This window comes from Oncorhynchus tshawytscha, unplaced genomic scaffold (genome assembly GCF_018296145.1).
Source record: "Oncorhynchus tshawytscha isolate Ot180627B unplaced genomic scaffold, Otsh_v2.0 Un_contig_8142_pilon_pilon, whole genome shotgun sequence".
NCBI classification, from domain to species: Eukaryota; Metazoa; Chordata; class Actinopteri; order Salmoniformes; family Salmonidae; genus Oncorhynchus; species Oncorhynchus tshawytscha.
Window position 1 is genome coordinate 346505 of NW_024609817.1, and position 26614 is coordinate 373118.

The window sequence follows — 26614 nt, forward strand, 5'->3', positions numbered from 1 at the left end:
CTATCACCACCGATAAATTAAATAAATGCCTTGACACACCTACAACTTGTTTATTCATCAAAACTCAGCCCTTTCACGCCACCACCAGCTACTGCGCCCATAACTCTGCTCTAAGATTTACCATTGTACGAGATTTGTTAAAATAGAGCCCTCAGACTTTTGCATAAATAATGCAATGAAGTCAACAGGAGATTTTGGCATAAAATCCAGTCATGCACAATGACCTCAATTTGGACCTCAACTAACCTTTTGTGCTGGGAATGTGACTGTGTATTCTCCTATGGTAAATCACCATGTCTGTGTAAAAAATGGCAACCTATTCCCCATTTAGAACACAAAGAAGTGCACTATATAGAGATGAAGGTGCTATTTAGGATGCAGCCCATCTTAGCTTTCAACACTCACAGACCCCAAGTTGCCTAACATTGGGAGCATGAAGTTCACTGGAAGAGGATTTGTTTGTTGTATTCACTATCAGCACATTGCTCCTTGAGGAGAAAATGTGCTCTGCTTTTTTCAACTGGGGTTATCCTCCTATTAGCCTTGTATTTTGTCCTCTTGCCCTACTTCACTTGTATCCTGAGGATTGTGTATGTGCATGTATGTTTGTGTATTTGTTTGTATGTGTGCGTCAGTCCATTCAATACTGTCCTAGCCCATGAACTAATCTCATCCTTTTACAGTAATTTCCTCTCATCATGGATTCCCCAAAATTTGACAGCTTTCAGATTTCCATAACGTTTAGCAGCCTGTGTCTGTTGACAGAACGACCAACCACATATTTTTGCATCCAGTATTGTTTACTTGCTAACACACACAAAGGAGTCAAGCATATTGAGGAGAAACAGCTGGCTTCTGGTGAACGACCAAAGGGCTAAGAAGTCTTGACCTGACCAGAATAACTGTTGCTCATGTGCTGGTGGAGAAACGCCATGTGTCCCACTGCTGCTGTTTCCCATCACTGCTGCTGTTTCCCATCACTGCTGCTGTTTCCCATCACTGCTGCTGTTTCCCATCACTGCTGCTGTTTCCCATCACTGCTGCTGTTTCCACCTCACTGCCGCTGTTTCCCATCACTGCTGCTGTTTCCCATCACCTGCTGTTTTCCATCACTGCTGCTGTTTTCCATCACTGCTGCTGTTTCCCATCACTGCTGCTGTTTCCCATCACTGCTGCTGTTTTTGCTGCCATCACTGCTGCTGTTTTCCATCACTGCTGCTGTTTCCCATCACTGCTGCTGTTTTCCATCACTGCTGCTGTTTTCCATCACTGCTGCTGTTTCCATCACTGCTGCTGTTTCCCATCACTGCTGCTGTTTCCCATCACTGCTGCTGTTTCCCATCACTGCTGCTGTTTCCCATCACTGCATCACTGCTGCTGTTTTCCCATCACTGCTGCTGCATCACTGCTGCTGTTTTCACTGCTGCTGTTTCCACCTCACTGCACTGTTTCCACCTCACTGCTGCTGTTTCCACATCACTGCTACTGTTTCCCATCACTGCTGCTGTTTCCACCTCACTGCTGCTGTTTTCCCCTCACTTCACTGTTTCCACCTCACTGCAGCTGTTTCCCATCACTGCTGCTGTTTCCCTCACTGCTACTGTTTCCTGTCACTGCTACTGTTTTTCCCCACTCAGCTGCTGCTGTTTCCCCTTCCCCCTCACAGCTGTTTCCCATCAGTGCTACTGTTTCCCTGTCACTGCTACTGTTTTCACTGCTACTGTTTCCCATCACTGCTGCTGTTTCCCCTCACTGCTGCTGTTTCCCATCACTGCTGCTGTTTCCCATCACTGCTGCTGTTTCCCATCACTGCTGCTGTTTCCCCATCACTGCTGCTGTTTCCTCATCACTGCTGCTGTTTCCCATCACTGCTGCTGTTTCCACCTCACTGCTGCTGTTTCCACCTCACTGCTGCTGTTTCCACCTCACTGCTACTGTTTCCCCTTACTGCTACTGTTTCCCCTTACTGCTACTGTTTCCCCTCACTGCTGCTGTTTCCACCTCACTTTTGCTGTTTCCATCTCACTGCTGCTGTTTCCCCGTCACTGCTACTGTTTCCAATCACCGCTGCTGTTTTCCCTCACTGTTGCTGTTTCCACCTCACTGCTGCTGTTTCCCATCACTGCTACTGTTTCCACATCACTGCTGCTGTTTCCCCCTCACTGCTGCTGTTTCTCATCACTGCTACTGTTTCCACCTCACTGTTGCTGTTTCCCATCACTGCTACTCCCATCACTGCTGCTGTTTCCCCTCACTTCTGCTGTTTTCCCCTCACTTTCCCCTCATTGCCACTGTTTCCACCTCACTGCAGCTGTTTCCCATCACTGCTGCTGTTTCCCCTCACTGCTACTGTTTCCCTGTCACTGCTACTGTTTCCCATCACTACAGCTGTTTCCCATCACTGCACTGCTACTGTTTCCCATCACTGCTGCTGTTTCCCAACACTGCACTATTTCCCCTCACTTCTGCTGTTTCCCATCACTGCAGCTGCTCACTGCTGCTGTTTTCACCTGTTTCCCCTCACTGCTGCTGTTTCCCATCACTGCTGCTGTTTCCCATCACTGCTGCTGTTTCCCCTCCTGCTGTTTCCCCTCACTGCTGCTGTTTCCCATCACTGCTGTTTCCCATCACTGCTGCTGTTTTTCACCCATCACTGCTGCTGTTTTCCATCACTGCTGCTGTTTCCCATCACTGCTGCTGTTTCCATCACTGCTGCTGTTTCCCATCACTGCTGCTGTTTCCCATCACTGCTGCTGTTTTCCATCACTGCTGCTGTTTTCACTGCCGCTGTTTCCCATCACTGCTGCTGTTTTCCATCACTGCTGCTGTTTCCACCTCACTGCTGCTGTTTCCCACCACTGCTACTGTTTCCCATCACTGCTGCTGTTTCCCCCTCACTGCTGCTGTTTCCACCTCACTGCTACTGTTTCCACCTCACTTTTGCTGTTTCCCATCACTGCTACTGTTTCCCATCACTGCTGCTGTTTCCACCTCACTGCTGCTGTTTTCCCCTCACTTCCACTGTTTCCACCTCACTGCAGCTGTTTCCCATCACTGCTGCTGTTTCCCCTCACTTCTACTGTTTCCCTGTCACTGCTACTGTTTCCCATCACTACAGCTGTTTCCCATCACTGCTACTGTTTCCCCTTACCGCTACTGTTTCCCCCTCACTGCAGCTGTTTCCCATCAGTGCTACTGTTTCCCATCACTGCTACTGTTTCCCATCACTGCTGCTGTTTTCACTGCTGCTGTTTCCCATCACTGCTGCTGTTTCCCATCACTGCTGCTGTTTCCCCTCACCGCTGCTGTTTCCCCATCACTGCTGCTGTTTCCCATCACTGCTGCTGTTTCCCATCACTGCTGCTGTTTCCCATCACTGCTGCTGTTTCCCATCACTGCTGCTGTTTTCCATCACTGCTGCTGTTTCCCATCACTGCTGCTGTTTCCCATCACTGCTGCTGTTTCCCATCACTGCTGCTGTTTTCCATCACTGCTGCTGTTTCCCATCACTGCTGCTGTTTCCATCACTGCTGCTGTTTTCCATCACTGCTGCTGTTTTCACCCGCTGTTTCCCATCACTGCTACTGTTTCCACATCACTGCTGCTGCTGTTTCCCCTCACTGCAGCTGTTTCCCCTCACTGCTGCTGTTTTCCATCACTGCTGCTGTTTCCACCTCACTGCTGCTGTTTCCCACCACTGCTACTGTTTCCACATCACTGCTGCTGTTTCCCCCTCACTGCTGCTGTTTCTCATCACTGCTACTGTTTCCACCTCACTGTTGCTGTTTCCCATCACTGCTACTGTTTCCCATCACTGCTGCTGTTTCCACCTCACTGCTGCTGTTTTCCCCTCACTTCTACTCTTTCCCCTCATTGCCACTGTTTCCACCTCACTGCAGCTGTTTCCCATCACTGCTGCTGTTTCCCCCTCACTGCTACTGTTTCCCTGTCACTGCTACTGTTTCCCATCACTACAGCTGTTTCCCATCACTGCTACTGTTTCCCCTTACCGCTACTGTTTCCCATCACTGCTGCTGTTTCCCAACACTGCACTATTTCCCCTCACTTCTGCTGTTTCCCATCACTGCAGCTGTTTCCCCTCACTGCTGCTGTTTCCCCTCACTGATGCTGTTTCCCCTCACTGCTGCTGTTTCCCCTCACTGCTGCTGTTTCCCATCACTGCTGCTGTTTCCCCTCACTGCTGCTGTTTCCCCTCACTGCTGCTGTTTCCCCTCACTGCTGCTGTTTCCCCTCACTGCTGCTGTTTCCCATCACTGTTGCTGTTTCCCCTCACTGCTGCTGTTTCCCATCACTGCTGCTGTTTCCATCTCACTGCTACTGTTTCCCCATCACTGCTACTGTTTCCCCCTCACTGCTACTGTTTCCCCGTCACTGCTGCTGTTTCCCATCACTGCTGCTGTTTCCCTGTTACTGCTCAAGACTACCCAGGCATTTAGTTAACCACACCAGTGGCTGTTTGGGAGCTAGGTCAAGTTGTTAACAGAGTGCAGTATTGATATTAATTATAGGCTATCTGTCTATCTCCCCCTATATTGAAAAGTATCTGATGGTTTAACCCTTTGTACAACAACACTCTAAATATATTGTTTCTGTAAAACAACAAGATAAATATATTGTTTCTGAACAAGAACACTCTAAATATATCATTTTTGTACATCAACACTAAATATACCGTTTCTGTACAACAATACTCCAAATATATTGTTTGGGGCACATGGATTGTTGCCTTTGATCATTTGATAGTATGACATTTAAGGGGGGAAAAGTATGCCAGTCCAGGGCCCAAGGGATAGTACTTGGTTTCCTAGGTGATCTAATGACCTGCCTAGCTGATAGAGAGATGGCTGTTCTGAGTTGTTTTTCATGTGGAACCAATATGAAGGTGTGGGGCAGTCAGACCAGGGTTCAAATACATGTCTGTTAAATCAATACTTATTTTCTGTGTATTTTAGTATTTTCAAATAATGTGGCGGAATCAACTACTTCTATTTGAAGTATAAGCAATTGTTTTCTAACAATTTCCTATAAATACTATTTTCAAACTATTTTCAAATACTTGTTTCCAAGTAAGTACATGTACGTGACTGTTTGTCTCAGTTAACTGAGAGTAGAACTTGTAGGTTCAATCACTAAAGGGGTACAGCCTAACTGAAAAGAACACTCTTTGACCAGACTTTGTATGCACTAAGCCCACTGTAACTAGCTTTTGTTGAAAACCGATGTTGAATTGCTAAAGGCCTATTAGATGACACCTGAGAAGTTGATTCTCTGAGTGGAGTTAGACCTACCTATTTTTGCTATACACTAATATTGTAGAACAGTGTAGCCTGCATGTGAAAGTTGACACTTGTTTGTTTTGTGCATAATATCAAATATTTTTTATTTCCTAAATAGGCAATGAGAATATCAAAGAGGATCATATTTATTCGCCTCTTTTCTCAAATATCATATCAGAAAACTATGATACAAATCATCACTGATCAAAAACTTAGCAGTAGACTTCTGAGTATCAACAAATGACACCAAGTAGGCCGATGTTTGACTAATACCATTGTATTTTGAACTGCCAACATTGATTTGATTTCAGTTGAATTGCTTCACCAAATAAAAAGAATGAGGTGGGCGATTTGCTCGCATTTTAATGGTTGTTTCTTTAATTAAAATCAGTGTGATAAATAATATGACTTTAAAATAATGAACATGGAAAAGTGATACCTCTTGTTGGTATTCGTTCTCGTGGTTCATACATGACAGCTCTTTCAACGTTCATTCTCCACGTCACCGTATAATCCATCAGTACTAATAGACCATCAGTATCACCACACCAGTCTGGGCAGACTAGATCTAGACCAATCAATATGCAATCCTTTCTGGGCCAAATCAAGTACGGACCAGCCCCGAAAATATACCTATGATTGGCCCATATTTAGTCCATCCAGGCTGGCCTTGTTTGGGGACGGGGCTCATTAGAATAATACCCAGTGTTCAGTTTACGTAACCATTACTGAGAATATTGTTGTAGTTAATGTGTTCTGTTGGTTCTTTTAACATGATCACTACCTGTTCTAAAGCTTTTACCATAAGTGCAAGTGACGAATAGGAGCAATAATATATACTTCAACTTTGAACTTGACATGTAGTAATGCTTTCTTCATTGACATGTAGATAGACATTCAATTATATGGGGTTGAAATTTGGCCATAGAAACATTGATCAAAAATGTTTCACCAGTTACTTCAAATGGTGACATGGTAACTGGTGAAACCTTTTAGGTGGATGTTTCTACAGCCCTAGACTAATAAGGAGAACATCCCATGCTTATACTATATTCTTCGATAGACATAGAAGTATGCTTTGTAAGCTTATTCTGTGTTCCTCCCAAACAGGACCCTATACCCTATAGCAGAGATGCACAATTGGCGGACCTTGGTCTGGGTCCGGACCGAGTGAAGGTCCTATCTGGACCTCGACACATTTCTCATAAATAATTGTTCAATTAAATAATGATGAAGCAACACTTTTTTTCAATGTACACATAATGCACTGGCTCAGCACAGCTGGGAAGGTCCCAGAGAGCACCCCATACTACTGTGTGTTGTCCAATCACGTGTGTTATTTAAATCACTTCACGAAACTCAGCCAATCAAAGCGAATGTTTACAATGCATGTTAGGAGACTGATGTTGTCAGAGAGAGAGACAGCGAGAGAAGCAAAAGTGGAAGCGAGAGGAGAAATTATAGAATGATGTGCGCAATAGTCAGGAAAGTCGATACAGAAAATCAAGCTTTCAAAGAGGAGTGGACAGACAAATTTGTCTGGCCTGGCCAGTCTCCAGATCTCAACCCCATAGAACATCTTTGGAGGGAGTTGAAAGTCCGTGTTGCCCAGCAACAGCCCCAAAACATCACTGCACTAGAGGAGATCTGCATGTAGGAATGGGCAAAAATACCAGCAACAGTGTGTGAAAACCTTGTGAAGACTTACAGAAAACGCTTGACCTCTGTCATTGCCAACAAAGGGTATATAACAAAGTATTGAGATAAACTTTTGTTATTGACCAAATACTTATTTTCCACCATAATTTGCAAATAAATTCATTAAAAATCCTACAATGTGATTTTCTGGATTTTTTTTTCTCATTTTGTCTGTCATAGTTGAAGTGTACCTATGATGAAAATTACAGGCCTCTCTCATCTTTTTAAGTGGGAGAACTTGCACAATTGGTGGCTGACTAAATACTTTTTGCCCCACTGTATATGCATGAGAATGGCACTGACTCCATTCCAGCCAAGGTTCAAATGACAGGCAGGGCAAACAACAGCCCATTTCTCTCACTAAAGAAGAGAGATGGAGAAGTGAAGTGTGAGAGAGTAGGAAAGATACAAATTAAACCTGTGGTTTCTTATTTGTTCAAAAATCAAAGCATTTTTTTCAGAAACAGGCACTTGTTATTTTTTGTGAAGATGCAGTCTTGTTTTGATTGAAAGGAGAACATTTGTGATAGGCCTACTTTTATTTATGTTTAGGCTGCATATTTATTTTACCTCATGTTTAATGTGTCTGCATTGAAAATGTGCAATAAATATTGTTGAAATGTCATTGAAATGTAGTACTTTATTTATTAGCTATAAAGCTATAAGAACTACATATGCCCCCAAATCATAGCGCACGTTAGACATTTTAATGGTTTGGGGGGAGAACATGTTAGTCACTGGACCTCTTTGAATTCTAATGGTGTTCCCCTGCCCTATAGGGTTCTGGTCAATAGTTGGCCTAGTGCACTATATAGGGAATAGGTTGTCATTTCGTGATGGAAAGAAAGGCCATGGGTTAAGCTCTGTAGGGAACCCCTCAGTCCCCCTCTGGAGCTCCAAACATGAAAGGCTACTTTAATCTTTCAGAGCACAAATTCATTGTCTGATCCCTTTTGGCTTCTCTGACACTCCATCCTTACCCATCGTCCTTACAAGCCTATTTAGCCAGCGCTAACATCCAAGCATAGCACATGAATCATCACTCAGTGTGACTTTTATGTCTGTTTCCAGCTACCCGTGCTCCTCAGCTCATTGTTTTCTCTGCACTGGAGACAGGTTACTCATGACTTCAATTGCCCAGAACCTTGTTCTTGATGTGGCTGTGTCGCAGTGTGGAGGTGATTACTGCTTTACAGCAATGGCAGTATGGCTCCGCGGTGACCCATTTCTCAGGCCGATAAGCGTGTATGATTAGGAAACTTTCCGAGGTGCAGCATCATTCTGGGTGCGAGTCACAAATCCACTTCTACTGAGACGTCTCGCCCCATATAGGGAGGGAAGAAGGGGAAAGACGTTTCCTTTTGATGGACCTCCCTGTCTTTACAGAATAATAACAAAAGTGTAGAACAGTGTGATATCAGAGAAGATTGGTTTCTGTTGCAAAAGTGAAAACCACTATATAGTTCAGAATCTGACTGATCGCATCAGTTCTTTCTGTGTACTGACACCTTATGTACCAATCTGTTGCAGACTACCTGACTGCTAGTATGATGAATAGCTTAATTTGACCTTACACACTCTTAAAACAGTAAAACACTAAAAAACACTCTCTTTGGACTTGATAAAGTTGTGATAGCCTTGTGCAGGGCTTTTTCCTATAGAGCTAAATAAAAAAATATGGAATGGTCTGCCGATCTATGTGACAGATTCAGATTCGGTCTCAACCTTTAAAGGGATACTTCAGGATTTTTTGCAATTAAGCCCTTTATGTATACTTAACAAAAATATAGATGCAACATGTAAAGTGTTGGCACCATGTTTCATGAGCTGAAATAAATGACCCCAGATATTTTCCATACGCACCGAAAGCTTATTTCTCTCAAATGTTATGCCACATTTGTTTACATATCTGTTAGTGAGCATTTCTCCTTTGCCAAGATAAACAATTCACCTGACAACTGTGGCATATCAAAGGCTGATTAAACAGCACGCTCATTACACAGGTGCACCTTGTGCTGGGGACAATAAAAGGCCACTCTAAAATGTATAGTTGTGTCACACAACACATTGCCACAGATGTCCCAAGTTTTGAGGGAGCGTGCAATTGGTATGCTGACTGCAGAAATGTCCACCAGAGCTGTTGCCAGAGAATTGAATGTTAATTTCTCTACCATAAGCTGTTTCCAATGTCGTTTTAGAGAATTTGGCAGTACGTCCAACCGGCCTCACAACCACAGACACATGTAGCCATACCAGCCCAGGACCTCCACATCCCGCTTCTTCACCTTCAAGATCGCCTGAGACGAGTCACCCAGACAACTAATGAAACGGTTTGTTTGTACAACTGAGGTATTTCGGCACAAATTGTCAGAAACCATCTCAGGGAAGGTCATCTGCATGCTCGCTGTCCTCACCAGGGTCTTGACCTGACTGCAGTTCGACGTCATAACTGACTTCAGTAGGCAAATGCTCACCTTCGGTGGCCACTGGCAAGCTGGGGAAGTGGGCTCTTCATGGATGAATCCCGGTTTCAGCTGTACCAGGCAGATGGCAGACAGTGTGTATGATGTCGTGTGTGTGAGCGGTTTGCTGATGTCAACGTTGTGAACAGAATGCCCCATGGTTGCAGTAGGGTTATGGTATGGTATGGGCAGGCATAAGCTACGACAAAGAAATCAATTGCATTTTATCAATGGCAATTTGAATGCACAGAGATGCCGTGACGAGATCCTGAGGCACATTGTTGTGCCATTCATCCACAACCATAACCTTATGCTTCAGCATGATAATGCATGGCCCCATGTCAGGAAGATCTGTACACAATTCCTGGAAGCTGAAAATGTCTCAGTTCTTTCATGTCCTGCATACTCAGCAGACATGTCACCCATAGAGCATGTTTGGGATGCTCTGGATCGATGTGTAGGACAGCGCGTTCCAGTTCCTGCCAAGATCCAGCAATTTTGCACAGCCATTGAAGAGAAGAGGGACAACATTTCACAGGCCACAATCAACAGCCTGATCAACTCTATGCGAAGGAGATGTGTTGTGCTGCACGAGGTAAATGGTGGTCACACCAGATACTGACTGCTTTTCTGATCCATGTCCCTACCTTATTTTTAAGGTATCTGTGCCCAACAGATGCATATCTCTATTCCCAGTCATGTGAAATCCATAGATTAGGAACTCATTTATTTATTTAAATTGACTGATTTTCTTATATGAACTCTTAGAAAATGTTTCATGTTGCGTTTATATTTTCTTTCAGTGGACTTCCCCAGAGTCAGATGAACTCATGGATACCATTTATGTCTCTGCATCCAGTATGAAGAAAGATAGAAATAGTTTTGTGACACAATGCTAACCAGTGTTAGCGCAATGACTGGAAGTCTATGGGAAACACTAGTTAGTAACTTCCTTCAACCTGCTTGCAGAGATATAAAAACAAGTTCATATGACTATGGGGAAGTAGATGAAGGGCTTCATTGCCAAAATCCTGAAGTATCCCTTTAATTCTTTACTGAAGACTAATCTCTTCAGTAGGTCCTATGATTGAGTGTAGTCTGGCCCAGGGGTCTGAAGCATGAACCACCCTTGCTGTCTCTGCCTGGTAAGCTCACCTCTCTCCACTGGGATTCTCTGCCTCTGACCCTATTACGGGGGCTGAATCACTGGCTTGCTCACGTTCTCCCATGCCATCCTTAGGAGGGGTGCATCATGTCTAGCCAGGCTTTTTTCGCTATACTTGACCTAGGTGGGTTGAGTCAGTCACTTGATCTCTCTTCCTGTCCTCAGCCTTGTGCAGTGGGGGAGATCTTTGTAGGCTATACTCGGCCTTGTCTCAGGGTAGTAAGTTAGTGGTCTGTTGATATCCGTTTGGTGGTGTGGGGGCTGTGCTTTGGCATCGTGGGTGGGGTTATATCCTGCCTGGTTGGCCCTGTCCATGGGTAACTTTGGACGGGGCCACAGCGTCCCCCGACCCACCCTGTCTCAGTCCCCAGTATCTTTGCTTCAATAGTCTATGTGCCGAGAGGCTAGGGCCAGTCTGTTCTATCTGGTGTAATTCTGCTGTTTTATCTGGTGTCCTGTGTGATCTTAGGTATGCTAAATCTAATCCCCCTCCCTCCCTCTCTCTCCCTCTCTCTCTCTCTCTTTCTCTCTCCTTCCCTCCCTCCCTCTCAGAGGACCTGAGCCCAAACACCATGCCTCAGGACTACCTGGCCTGATGACTCCTGGCTGTCTCCAGTCCAGCTGGTCATGGTGCTGATCCAGTTTGTGCTGTTCTGCCTGCAGCTATGGAATCCTAACCTGTTCACCGGTCGTGCTACCTTGTCCCGGACCTGCTGTTTCGACTCTCTCTCGTCTCTCTCTCTCTACCGCACATGCTGTCTCGGCCTTTGAATGCTTGGCTATGAAAAGCTAACTGACATTTACTACTGAGGTGTTGACCTGTTGCACCCTCTATAACCACTGTGATTATTATTTGACCCTGCTGGTCATCTATATGGACGTTTGAATATCTTAAAGAATGATCCAGCCTTAATGGCCAAGGACTCTTATAATCTCCACCCAGCACAGCCAAAACAGGACTGGCCACCCCACAGCCTGGTTCCGCTCTAGGTTTCTTCCTAGGTTCCAGCCTTTCTAGGGAGTTCTTCCTAGCCACCGTGCTTCAATATCTGCATTGCTTGCTCTCTGGGGTTTTAGGGTGGGTTTCTGTACAAGCACTTTGTGAAAACTGCTGATAAATATAAATACATTTGATTGATTGATTGATTGATTGGTTGGTTCAGGTGTATCATTCAAGTCCCCCACATACGCAAGGTAAGTAGTTTTGTAAGTTATGAGACTCTGCTATCTCTCTCTGAGATGTCCTCCTTTTCTTCACAGTCTGACTTTCCATTCCAGCGTCCTCTTCTCTCACTCACGTATGAATCAACTGGAGCTTTCAAATCCCCCTCAGTGAATCCTTGGAGGCAGATAAGCATTTGAAGGAAGAAAAAGACCAGGGATCTGGAGAGCTGTGCTGAATTCTACAGAGCTATAGCCTATATGCTGGAGACACACACTCACTCATGCATGCATGTACATGCTCACACAGACACACAGGTGGAATTAGATCCCCCCCCCAAGCCAGACTGAGATCTGAGTCTGTGGGTACCTCAGGTTATCACCTACCAGCAGCACAGGGGTAGTTGGAGCTATCGCTCATGCTCCCGGAGAGGGGAAGTACTCAAGACAAGTCGAACAAGGCAAACTTGGGCTTAGCATGATAACAATAACTAAGGCGGATAAGTTTTGAAGAATTAAACTTTGGAGAAAGTAACATTATGTGATGTTATCTGGAGGGATGGATTCCAAAGTTGCTAAACAAGATAGGAGTAGTGTAATATGGTAATTTAGCAGATGATGCTATTCAAAGTGATTTACAGTTGACACATGGTATTCAGTACAGTATTTGTATGGCAGCTGCCTGTTGGCATTGCTTGGAGATAGGAATGGGGAAATCTAATCCTCAGGGTCTGAAGTACTGCTGTTTTTCTGACTTATTCACGTCACTGATTGGCCAGAGAGTTTTCTCACCTGGGACATGTTCAGAAGGAAAACATGGTTGAACGTTTCAGATAGAAATGTCATGAATAAGAGACAAAATGATTCATTATTCTACATGTCAGAGTCAGGCATGTCTGTTCTACAGTATATATTTCTACCCGAACGTTATGCCCCTGATGTCCCAGGTCTCTGATGAAATGGAAAGTGTGAACACCAGCAATGCTGGCGACTTCGACATCTAAATTAGTGTACCCCTGGCTTATGTGATAACCTACCACACCTTTAGGCTCAACTCTATTTCCCTCCTACCGGCAAGTTGTAAAGATCCCATCCTCTTTTGTTCTGTCCAGTCTCACAGTCCCAAAGGAGGCGTGAAGACACTGTGCCTTCTGAAGCAATTCACAGCAAAACCGCAGTGCAGAAAAACCATTTACCTTTGGAAAATAAGACGCCGCTGGTCCACTGAGCAGAAATTGCTTGAACAATCCCCCCTGATCTCAGCCCTGGAAAAATAAGTAAAGACGATTCTGAAAGTCAAGAAGATCCATAGCAGGTAAATAATAATGTGAGAAAAGGGCGAGGAGAATGCAAGCCAGGAAGTCCCCATGTGTCCATGTGCAGAGAGGGGCTTTAGACCTTACACACTCCAACAGGTCGGGATTTAACTCATCCTGTCTGTGAGTGGCACAGTATTACAGGCTTTTGGGCCTGGAGAGAGAAACATGATTGAGCCTCACTCACAGCGAGAGACATCAAGTCTTTAAATATTTCAATAGCTGTTTAGTGAAAACGGCCCTTGGCTTTGGATTCCATGTGTATCTCAGTCAGAATACACTGTCTCCCTGGGATCTAATAGTCTTACTGCAAGATGCCACCAAACATGAAAAGCAATGGGGGGGGGGACAATGGGCAATGGGGGGGGCATGCAGAGATCAATGCATTTAATTTACAAATGTCCTGGATATATTCTGTATCTGGATATGGCTCAGTTATGGATAGCCAATATTCTCTACTAATATTCTCATTTTGATGTCTGAGAATTTGGTAATAAAAGGAATACGAAGAATAATTACCTCATGCAAAATCATCTTTCAAACCATAGGTGGTTTTTATTGTCTGTGCAAACAAAAGGTCAGAAATACCCATACATAACTTCCTACATTTGGTTATTGCTTTTAATAGTCTTTGAAGGCTCATCACAAACCCCTAATGTGCACACATCCGTTTCAAAACAGCTATTCAGGGAATCACTGTTCAACCAAAGTGCTAACTTATTCAGAGATAGCACACTGAATATTCATTAGGAAGAACACAAGTTAATTGGCTTTTGGTAGTTTCATAATTTTGATCAAAAAAGCAATAGTTTGTCTATGGATATTTGTCTTCAATAGGTATACTGCTACTTACCTCTCTGCTACTGTCCATGTAGTGTGACAATTTGTTTGTAAAATATTGATATTGATATTTCATAGGTCTACTATTCAACAATAGCTGTCTGGAATAAGTCTACTATAACTGTTACTTATCTGCCTTATTCAAGAGCCATGTTGTATTTAGATGTTTGTAAGAGACAGTAAGATGTTCTGAGAATTCAGATTAATTATTCGCCTACCTCCTCATGCCTTTTGCACACAATGTATATAGACTCTCTTTTTTTCTACTGTGTTATTGACTTGTTAATTGTTTACTCCATGTGTAACTCTGTGTTGTCTGTTCACACTGCTATGCTTTATCTTGGCCAGGTCGCAGTTGTAAATGAGAACTTGTTCTCAACTAGCCTACCTGGTTAAATAAAGGTGAAATAAAAATAAAAATACAATTTCAGCATGGTGGAATGGAAACATTTCTTCACCAACCTTTCAAACCCAGCCCCAAGTATGATTCTGGAAAATATTGCCAATTTTTACACCATTTGGCAAATTGTTTTTCACAAAATGTATTTTGCACAAAATATATCTATTTCAATAAGATTATTTCCTGAGCTTGACAATTGAACACATATTTCTTCCCAGTAAAGTATGCCTAATGTGGAAGTGATGTAACTTCTCACAGGCCAATGTCCTTGCCGGAGCGGCATTCCGCATTTAACAACAACAAAAGACAGCCGCTGCATCTTTGACAGTCTAGCAAGCAACCAAAGCAATACAGCATATGAAACTAAAAAACAAGCATATCCCTTTCTCTCTCCTCCATTACCTACAAGGACAACTTGTCTAGCATGTTATCTGATGTATATTACCTTTGATATTGTAGAAAATCAAATAAGTGGACATTTGAAAAACCATATTTCCATAGCATGGACAAGAGAGACCAGGGGTGGTTGGTTTTAGATCTGGAACTCATGTAGATACAAAGCTATTTAAAAGTATGCCTAGAAGCAAAACACTTGATTCAGCTAATCAACTATTAATCAAAGCCTTGGTTGGTTGAATCAAGTATTAATGCTGGGATGGAACAAAAGCCTGCAGCACAGCGAATGGGTTCAGGGTCCCTATGAACTGGTTTGAAGATAGGTTGGAGCAGGTGTTGTTGGAGAGCCATTGATTTAACTTGGAGCTCCACCTACAGGAACTATTATAGTATTACAACTACTTGTTACGTTGCCATTCATCCCCATCTTTCTGTATAGTCCTACATTATGTATGAGAGCATTAAATCTGTGATGTATTGTTGAACTGTTTCCCAGATTATGGGTGTGTTTGAGAGCATTAAATCTGTGATGTATTGTTGAACTGTTTCCCAGATTATGGGTGTGTTTGAGAGCATTAAATCTGTGATGTATTGTTGAACTGTTTCCCAGATTATGGGTGTGTTTGAGAGCATTAAATCTGTGATGTATTGTTGAACTGTTTCCCAGATTATGGGTGTGTTTCCCAGATTATGGGTGTGTTTGAGAGCATTAAATCTGTGATGTATTGTTGAACTGTTTCCCAGATTATGGGTGTGTTTGAGAGCATTAAATCTGTGATGTATTGTTGAACTGTTTCCCAGATTATGGGTGTGTTTGAGAGCATTAAATCTGTGATGTATTGTTGAACATCTTCACAGATGCCAGACTGTTGCTTTAATGACACACTACACTGAATCATTTCAGAAGGTATCAGACAAATACATCATTGGTGTCAACATACTTTATTGCAGAGAGATAAAAATATACATTTCCACTTGTTTCAGCAATTAACAGTCACAATATTATCCTGTCTTACTCTTAGATGACATGCTAAGGAAACAAATTAAAGCATGTAACATACATTGGCAAACTTTAACATATGCACAAATACTCAGACGTCACTAGTTAAGATTTTATTTGCACATGAAAAACCCCACCTGCAAATATAATCAATGAAGGTTAAGCACGAAAACAGTGTAACTTTTACCACGTCAGCATTCAAACTAGGAAATGACATTGATCGACCAGTGAAGGGCACTCTGCGATTTTACACTACATGGGGTGTATTCATAAGTGCACACCATAGCTAAACGTTTTGCAACAAAAACGAGTTTCTTCAGGTAGTCCCTTCCCGTTTCAGTGTCTAGTGAATACACTCCAGACAACAGCACTGTAGTGGGTGATTCCCTGATGAAGGTACGGACCACAGAAAGACAGTAGTAGAATATAGAACATTTCCAACTGTGTCATTGTCTACCATCACCCAGATTCCAGCCAGTCCACAGTCCTATTATACATCTCTACATGTAACAATCCTTTTTGAGTTACAGTTCTATTATGTCAAATGTCTCACACAGTGGAGGCTGGTGGGAGGAGCTATAGGAGGACAGGCTCACTGTAATGGCTGGAATGGAATCAATTTAACGGTATCAAAAATATGGAAACTACATTGACTCATTACCATTTATTCCATTCCAGCCATTACAATGAGCCTGTCCTCCTATAGTTCCTCCCACCAGCATCCACTGGTCTCGCACACATCCAAGTTCACAAACCAGCAGACTAGACCGACACTACTCCACTCCTTTTGGTTTCCAAGTCTTTGTATCCATTCCTGAACAGCAGAAGGCACAATCCCTCTAGCCTGGGTGTCGGTCTGTTTCTGCCCTTTGGCCAACTCCTTCTGGAATCGTCTTGGACAACGACAGAAATGGACTCAGCCAGAGCACAAACAGATCTGGGACCAGGCTACAATCCTTCCTGAAGTGCGCCATTCCATTCCACTCTCAGGCTTACCCAACCTCATAGGTAGTTCTCATTAGAGCACACCATAGCAAAACATTTTGTAACAGAAAACAAGTGCTTCTTATTGGACAAGCTCAGGTAGTACCTCCCAGTCGCACTCCGTTTCCTCCATTCTATGCCTACAGAACACGGTCCCCTGGTTTAGGTGTGGTAGATGGTGTCTACCTGATCCAGGGCATTGTTCAGCCGGGAACAACATTGCGGAACGTTCAGAAAGAAATACATTACCTAGAAAAAACATGCCGCAATGAGTCATCACGTCATCTCTATTCATGACGTTTCTAGCTGCAACAAGTTTGCCTACTGAACACAACCCAGTCGTGTTTACTAGGGATCCATGTTTAATAGTACAAGCAACACCATTTTTTATTTTAAGTGCTGCAACGGAAACCAAAATGCAAAACTATTTCATGGACGAGTCCGGGTCCATGGTTCTACAGGACCCAGGTGTGGTGAGGAGTTGTCTAGGTGTAGTAGATGATCTCTGGGATCTGTCCGTCCTCCACTGACGTGCCGTTGTTGTTCCCAGGAGAGCTGAAAAAGAAAAAGGTGGTCTTGGTCCCCGTGGCGGACTCCTGGCTCACTTTCTTTAACCCTTTAGTGCCGTAGTGAGAGTCCGGTCCCTACAGGAGACAAGTGGATTGTTAGCATAGAGAAATTAAGCACAAAACGCAGTTTTCGCTACGTACTGAAATGATCCACCTTGAAAGCTTGACATAAAACATTCCTAAAAAATTGTAACAGTGAACTAATGGACACAATACAAAAATAACGGTTTATACTGTAGTTTTGTTTTGTGTGAACAATCCCTTTAAGATGAGCTGACGATTAAAATGTTGATACAAAGTCTCAACTGTGGTCACACAGGGTTGATGATCTAGTAGAATACAGACCAAAACTAGTTTGCATCAACATTTGATTCAAGTCTATAATAATCATGCTGCTGTTAGCAGCAGAGGCTAAAATAAAACACAATAGCCTATTTGTTTGTAAACATGCACTTGAGTACTGTCGTTATGGGGTGAGCGTACCTTTAAGGTTGCACTTGAGTACTGTCGTTATGGGGTGAGCGTACCTTTAAGGTTGCACTTGAGTACTGTCGTTATGGGGTGAGCGTACCTTTAAGGTTGCACTTGAGTACTGTCGTTATGGGGTGAGCGTACCTTTAAGGTTGCACTTGAGTACTGTCGTTATGGGGTGAGCGTACAATTATTGTCAATTACTGTTTGCACTATAGCTTAAAAAAATACTATCGTGTTGGGGCACCAAACAGGGGACCATTTTGAAGGTTGCAAGTTAAGGTTGCACAAGCGGTGTAGCTAACGTTGGGTAAAATCTCCACCGGCTCCTTGAACATGACCCTGAACGTGTTGGCTGTTCCGTCACAGCTGAAGCCCGTGTCGTTTGTTGCTAGCGTTAGGCTTTTGTCACTCTCAATAATCTGAAAAAAAAAAATGGATACAATTATTGTCAATTACTGTTTGCACTATAGCTTAAAAAAATACATATATCGTGTTCAGTTGGCACCAAACAGGGGACAAAAACATTTTGAAACAGAAAGGTACAACCTGACCTTGTCTAATAACCCAGGTTTTTGGTTTTCCATTGCAAAACGTTTTGTTACTATGTGCCCTACTCGACACAACCCTGGTAACCAGATCTCTTAGTGCTTCATATGCAGTAAGGAACATTGGACAAGTTATCGTGTGACTGAAGCACTAACAGGACACATTTGGTCTGGCTACCAGGCTGATAACATCATTAGCTTATCATTATTAAAGGCTTACCTGTATATTAACCTGATAGTCCGTAGGTCCGTGGATCGAGCCATACAGTCCGAAACCCACCACTGATATTCTTCTATTTACATTAAATCTACAGGAGATGGAAATTACAAGATACCTTTAGAAACCTCAAACGAACGAACACTGCCTTTATTAATACACATGCAATAGAAACTCCACCAATGGGAGACGAACACTGCCTTTATTAATACACATGCAATAGAAACTCCACCAATGGGAGACGAACACTGCCTTTATTAATACACATGCAATAGAAACTCCACCAATGGGAGACGAACACTGCCTTTTTATTAATAGAAACACATGCACTGTAGAAACTCCACCAATGGGAGACGAACACTGCCTTTATTAATACACATGCAGAAACTCCACCAATAGAAACTCCACCAATGGGAGACGAACACTGCCTTTATTAATACACATGCAATAGAAACTCCACCAATGGGAGACGAACACTGCCTTTATTAATACACATGCAGTAGAAACTCCACCAATGGGAGACGAACACTGCCTTTATTTACACATTAGAAAACCAATGGGAGACACATGCAGTAGAAACTCCACCAATGGGAGACGAACACTGCCTTTATTAATACACATGCAATAGAAACTCCACCAATGGGAGACGAACACTGCCTTTATTAATACACATGCAATAGAAACTCCACCAATGGGAGACGAACACTGCCTTTATTAATACACATGCAGTAGAAACTCCACCAATGGGAGACGAACACTGCCTTTATTAATACACATGCAGTAGAAACTCCACCAATGGGAGACGAACACTGCCTTTATTAATACACATGCAATAGAAACTCCACCAATGGGAGACGAACACTGCCTTTATTAATACACATGCAATAGAAACTCCACCAATGGGAGACGAACACTGCCTTTATTAATACACATGCAATAGAAACTCCACCAATGGGAGAAGAACACTGCCTTTATTAATACACATGCAATCGTCTCTGCCAATGGGGGTGTGGTGAAGAGGTATGATGCTGGAGAAAGACCATCGCTCAAATTCAACTGGTTGACTCCTTTAACAGCACACATTTCAATAGAAGAACAACCATCTCAAACTTTTCTGGGGGTGTTGATTTGCATTGAAATGTTCCACCACTGTAAAACAGTGATGTGGCTGGTTTTTTATGGCTCTGCCAGAAGCAAACCACCTCCAAAAATATGTTGAACCAACTTATTATTTTGACATTTTGTCATTTATTAGACACTCTTATCCAGAGTAATCTGGGTTAAGTGCCTTGCTCAAGAGCACATTGACAGAACCTTGTCGGCTTTGGGTTTCAAAACAGCAACCTTTCTTACTGGCCCAACGCTCTAACCACTAGGCCACCTGCTGGTTACTGGCCCAACGCTCTAACCACTAGGCCACCTGCTGGTTACTGGCCCAACACTCTAACCACTAGGCCACCTGCTGGTTACTGGCCCAACGCTCTAACCACTAGGCCACCTGCTGGTTACTGGCCCAACACTCTAACCACTAGGCCACCTGCTGGTTACTGGCCCAACGCTCTAACCACTAGGCTACCTGCTGGTTACTGGCCCAACGCTCTAACCACTAGGCTACCTGCTGGTTACTGGTCCAACACTCTAACCACTAGGCCACCTGCTGGTTACTGGCCCAACACTCTAACCACTAGGCTACCTGCTGGTTACTGGCCCAACGCTCTAACCACCACTGGTTACTGGCCTAACCTGCTGGTTACTGGCCCAACACTCTAACCACTAGGCCACCTGCTGGTTACTGGCCCAACACTCTAACCACTAGGCCACCTGCTGGTTACTGGCCCAACACTCTAACCACTAGGCCACCTGCTGGTTACTGGCCCAACGCTCTAACCACTAGGCTACCTGCTGGTTACTGGCCCAACACTCTAACCACTAGGCCACCTGCTGGTTACTGGCCCAACACTCTAACCACTAGGCCACCTGCTGGTTACTGGCCCAACACTCTAACCACTAGGCCACCTGCTGGTTACTGGCCCAACACTCTAACCACTAGGCCACCTGCTGGTTACTGGCCCAACACTCTAACCACTAGGCCACCTGCTGGTTACTGGCCCAACACTCTAACCACTAGGCCACCTGCTGGTTACTGGCCCAACACTCTAACCACTAGGCCACCTGCCGCTCATAAGTGTTTCTCTCCCCCGAGGTCTGTAGAAAAAGGCTTATAGGTTATGGAAGGACAAACCAGTGTTGTACTGAGGCTGCATTTGACACACCATCATCTGAATTAGAATTAATAGTTTATCTTTTTCCGTCTGAATAATTTGCATGTCCAAAAAACAAATACGAGCAAAATAAAAGTAATTTCTGTGCAAGGGCTTTTAGTCATTGTATAGTGTGGGGCCGGTAGGACATTGTCACGGTGTAGACAAGCAGGTACACAGTCTCACCTGATCCTGTCACTGGTGCCACTGTATCCCCAGCGACTTTCAACCTGCTGGAACCTACTAATGCTGCCCTCCTTTCCTCGGAGGCAGCAGCGGGGCCTGTCAATGTAGTCTACCCGCGGCTTGGGGTTTACTGTAAAGTGTAAAAACAGATTTACCACCTCCCGATCGAACAATATTCCAGACTGGGCAGGCCCTGTTGCACAAGAAAGAATATCAAACTGGTTTCAGACTGGGCAGGCCCTGTTGCACAAGAATTAATATCAAACTGGTTTCTAGGGCTGGGTTCAAAGGACAGCAGAAACACAAACACATTTATAAAATGATTATACACCGTTATGTTCAAAATGAATTCTAAGTTACAAGTATGTTCAAGTATTTACATTTTACATAACTGAGCTTGATGAAAAGCAGTGCTTACTCGTATTAAAAAGTAATAACATTTAGGATATGTGAAATCTGACAAAGCAGAGTCCTAACTTATTTAGCATTTTAAACTACAACTTTAGATAGTGTGTGTCTGTTTGTCTTTCTGTTTATGTGCATCTGTCTCTGTGTGTATGTCTCAGACAGAGAGATGCCCACCCGCAGCAAACTCCTCCACAGTCATGAGTGGGAAGCGGATGAGGGTTAGGGCCTTGCCCAGAACCTTCTGTTTGTTCTCAGAGGTGAGGGGAAGCTGTTGCCTGTAACACTCGGCATCCGCCCAGCGCACCACCGCACCAAATAGACGGTTTTCGCGAATCCCCAGGGTGTCTCTCTCCAGCACTGCACACAGCGTATCTAAAAACACAGGCTCAGTGTTAGGTCTAGTCTACACAGTATGACAAAAAGGGAAGGGGTTAGGGTCAAAGGTTAAACTCAATTGCCTCCAGAATGCACCCAGAAACCAACATACACTTAAAGCAGTCAATTTCTTCCACTACCTCTATGATGGGAATCCTAATAAAATACTGATGGATTCTATTAAAATGTAACATGTTACAAGTTAAACTGTAGTTAGTTTGTATCCTGTTTAGTGAAAGATTACTGTGAGTATTAATGGAGTTTAGGCCATGAAACTGTGTGTACGCTCATTTAGAAACCATGACCTAATGAGCAGGGTCAGGCCAAGAACAGAAGATGGATGGGGGTGTGATTCTGACATCTGGCTAAACAAAGAGGAGCATGGACATTCCACAGGGGAAAGGAGGGATACTCATTGGGGTCACAAAATGTATAGCTGGGGAGGTGACACCTACAAGGGAAGAATATAAAATGTGTTGTGAGCTTTCTAATTGTAAACACTCAGCTGACTGTATCCCTGGTATTAAACACATGACACTTCTATTGAGCTTTTGGTCTCAATTCCTTATTGCAAAGAGGTTGCAATATCATTTTCCTTTTTAACAACACCATAAGTCTATTGGCGGTTCCACTGTATATCATTGGGATATGTTCCTGTATATCATCCACTGTATATCATTGGGATATGTTCCTGTATATCATCCACTGTATATCATTGGGATATGTTCCTGTATATCATCCACTGTATATCATTGGGATATGTTCCTGTATATCATCCACTGTATATCATTGGGATATGTTCCTGTATATCATCCACTGTATATCATTGGGATATGTTCCTGTATATCATCCACTGTATATCATTGGGATATGTTCCTGTATATCATCCACTGTATATCATTGGGATATGTTCCTGTGTGAATAATAGGCCATACTGATGCATACCTAGGTCAATGTCAGTGAATCCTTCTGCGTTTATGGCATCACTGGTGCTTTTGTCTATTGTTTCCAAACAGAGGCTGGCAAGCTGAGGCTCATCGAATAGTCTGGCCTGCAGAAAGAATGAGCACGGTCCAAGATGACACATCAGCATGAGACACATGGGGAAGTTGTCTGTTCAAGTACCGCCACACCAATTTGCACTTGATTTGATAAAGGCATAACGTAATATACAACATTCTAGGATCAAACCTGCTCGCTCAACAGAACAAAAACAAGAAACGAGAACACTTGAATATACCTTACATTTTTTAAGATGTTTTGTTTTGGAAGCACATTGGCCAACGCAAATACTTTGGACAGTGGACATGGACAGTGTGGGATGTGACCTGTGTTTAAGCTAGTTTATTCTGTAGTACTACCCAAGTCATCTAGGCCTGTGTATTATCTTCAGTCATGGATTAGTTTTTATTACCCTGTTCTGAATTGTTACCCAAGAGGAATTGGCAGAGATGCCATCTTGGCTATTCTTTCTAAGTGATGAACTACAGTAGTCTATTCTATTTCGTGAAGAGCTGGCATATTCTTTAGTACCCACATGAGGGTTTTATGTATTATAGTTAATGCTACCAGTTCTATATACTACCTGAGTGAGAAGCAGTATTATGTAGAATAGTTTATGCAATAGCAGTTATATTAGCAGCCCTATATACCTGAGTGAGTAGCAGTATTATGTAGAATAGTTTATGCAATAGCAGTTATATTAGCAGCCCTATATACCTGAGTGAGTAGCAGTATTATGTAGAATAGTTTATGCAATAGGAGTTATAGTAGCAGCCCTATATACCTGAGTGAGTAGCATGAATGCATTGTCTGCCCTGAGGTGTTTGGTAAGGAACTCCACACACTGAGTCTCTAGAGCAGGAACGGCATATTTCTTTGCCGTGTACAGAGTGGTCATCACCGTCTCTGGTCCTATGTGGACCTCGTCAGAGTACAGGAACCTACACACACACACACACACACACACACACACACACACACACACACACACACACACACACACACACACACACACACACACACACACACACACACACACACACACACACACACACACACACACACACACACACACAGTAAGTGGTCAAAGAAGGTGGGATGTACAGGCTTCCAGAACACCAGAATGTCTGTCTTCTAAAACAAAAGCTTGACATTGCATATAGAAGAGAAAAACGTTTCATTTTTTAAAAGAGGTAATTAGGCATAGTAATTAGGAATAGCTCAGGCAGGAGCCTCGTTTGATATCAGTTTCATCAACTCACATCAAATCAAATTGTATTGGTAACATACACGTAATTAGCAGATGTTATTGCAGGTGTCACAAAATGCTTGAGCTTCCAGCTCCAACAGTGCAGTAATATCTAACAAATTACACAACATATACATAAAACACACACCATTCTAAGTAGGAATCAATTAACACTATATACATATGGACGAGCGATGACAGAGCAGACGGACTAAGATACAGTAGAATAGTATAGAATACAGTATATACATATGAGATGCCAGATATGTAAACATTATTAAAGTGACTAGTGTTCCATTCCGTAAAGTGGCCAGTGATTTCCAGTCTATGCCTGTAGGCAGCAGTCTCTAATGTGTTAATAATACATGAATATTATCATACAGACAATGCAATGTCAGCACTCATAACATAAGGGGAACAATTTAACTAACGTACTGGGATAACAACACCTCTCTACAAATATATTATATCGCAATGCAGTGCATGGTCGGTCAATAGATGTTACCTTAGCAAGGCAAGGAAGGCTGCAGGTTCCACATCAGGTAACTCTATCTCGGCCGAGGTGGTGGCCATTCCCCCGTTGAACATGGCGTCAAATACTGCACTACCAGCAGCTAGGACGAATTTATGCGCTGGTATCCTCTGCGCCTGTCTACCTTTACCGACAATAAACCTAACGTCACTGAGCAGTTCGTTATTGAAGAGAAACGCGAAGCGCTCTTTTACTGAGCTCTTCGTGGCCTGCCAGTTGTACATAGGCTCCCGGTGAAGGCCACCCGACGGGGGTGAGATTGGTGCTGCGACCACGGGGACTGGCATATTCGAGGCCACTCCAGCATTTCTTCCCGCTCCAGAATGGGCGAAATTTGATGCTCGTCCTTCAAGATTGGACGGTGGACCGATGCCACCACCCCCAGTCGCCATTTCGTACCGTTGTCCTTATTGGCTTTTACGATTGATAACCGTGGAAAATATCAATGACGCATTTTTGCGTTTTATTGCGAATTTTTCACAGACTAATGGGCCAGTGTTTGTTACTGCTTTTTTTCTCGCTCTCCAGGAATGACGCACACTTCCGCGGTTTACGTCTCTTCCTGTGAATCCTTCTTGTTGTTTTCTTATAACCCATTAGGTGGCGCTGTTTTCTGGTGTCACGTCAAGCAGACAGCATCGCTGATTACCTTTATTTTGGAATTACCACAAATCTGTCTGGACCATGCATATTAGACACCCGACACGAAACACGACAACACACAGTTGATAATTTCCACACAATCCGAATGCGGCAGAGCAAAACAGCTTTGCAACAAGCCAAGTATTCTCGAATAGTTTATATACTCGTTTTTTTTGTTAATACTTTCCAGCTAAATTCTGGAAAATTGTCAAATCTTTGAAACAAAGCTCCAACCCCTCCTTGCCCCCGCGGGTTTTGACAGCCTCTGGTCCCATACTAGACAACATGTACATTTGTAGTGCTTTTAATAAGCGTTAGGCTTCAGCTGGCCACCTGCTTGAAAGGATAGTCTCTGAAAGAGGTAGTCCTTTAGTCGCCTCAACAGATTGTAAAGAATAATGCTCTAACAGACTCACATAGTTTATTTTCATTTCAACCATTTGATGTCTGTGATGTACTAAGTGCCTTGCTAAAGATCGATGTAAAATGATTCACTTGACCCCTTCTTATTACAGCTCTCTGTCCATAGTCACAGGAAGTAGGGATGCTGAGGGTGTTGCAGCTCCCCCTGAAAAATCTGAATAAATATATATATTCATGTAATATTCTCTCTCTCTCTCTCTCTATATATATATATATATATATATATATAGATAGATATATAGATAGATAGATAGATAGATAGATAGATAGATAGATAGATAGATAGATAGATAGATAGATAGATAGATAAAGGCGGAGATCCTTATGATAATTACTGCCAATCTCCAAGTTATCTTGCCTAGCCAAGGTACGAGAATCCCTGACCAACTCCCACCTACAAACTTTTTTAACATCTCACTCTATTCTAAATATGCACTCGTCTGGTTTTAGAGCTGGACATAGAACTGTTTCAGCTGCTATGCTTGTTTTAGATGATGGGATTGCCTAGATCATAAAAAACATTGTGCTGCCTGATTTATAGACCTTTCTAAGGCATTCAACACCGTTGACCATTCCCTACTCATTCAAAAACTGTCAGAAATGGGCCTGGACAATAAGTATTTCAAATGGTTTAAGAGCGATCTGACAGACAGGACACACTGTGTGCTTTGTGATGGTGTCAAGTCTAGTTTTCTCAATATTAGGAAAGGTGAACAGCAGGGGTCTGTATTGGGACCTGTCCTTTTTAATGTTTATATAAATAATATTGGTGTATGTATTAAATCCTGTAATATTCATCTGTATGCAGACGATATGGTTATGTATGCAGACGATATGGTTATGTATGCAGACGATATGGTTATGTATGCAGACGATATGGTTATGTATGCAGACGATATGGTTATGTATGCAGACGATATGGTTATGTATGCAGACGATATGGTTATGTATGCAGACGATATGGTTATGTATGCCATTGCACCGACTGTTGACCAAGCTATGTTAGAGCTGC

The 26614-nt window shown here is 43.1% G+C and overlaps 1 protein-coding gene across 2 annotated transcripts; it reads right to left on the reverse strand.

The window, feature by feature from the left end:
- Positions 1 to 15661: 15661 nt before the first annotated feature.
- LOC112240734 (BTB/POZ domain-containing protein 1-like) lies at positions 15662 to 25085 on the reverse strand. Of its 2 annotated transcripts, none has more exons than XM_042318819.1 (8): positions 24511 to 25085; positions 23541 to 23697; positions 22700 to 22805; positions 21554 to 21751; positions 20972 to 21101; positions 18528 to 18615; positions 18037 to 18181; positions 15662 to 17365 (listed from the first exon to the last, which is right to left on the reverse strand). In XM_042318819.1, exons 1-8 carry the CDS (start codon positions 24927 to 24929, stop codon positions 17205 to 17207), a joined length of 1404 nt encoding a protein of 467 aa, XP_042174753.1. In that variant the 5' UTR covers positions 24930 to 25085; the 3' UTR covers positions 15662 to 17204. The 2 variants fall into 2 exon arrangements, with proteins under 2 accessions (XP_042174753.1, XP_042174752.1); XM_042318818.1 differs by having other exon boundaries at positions 20972 to 21164.
- Positions 25086 to 26614: the final 1529 nt, after the last annotated feature.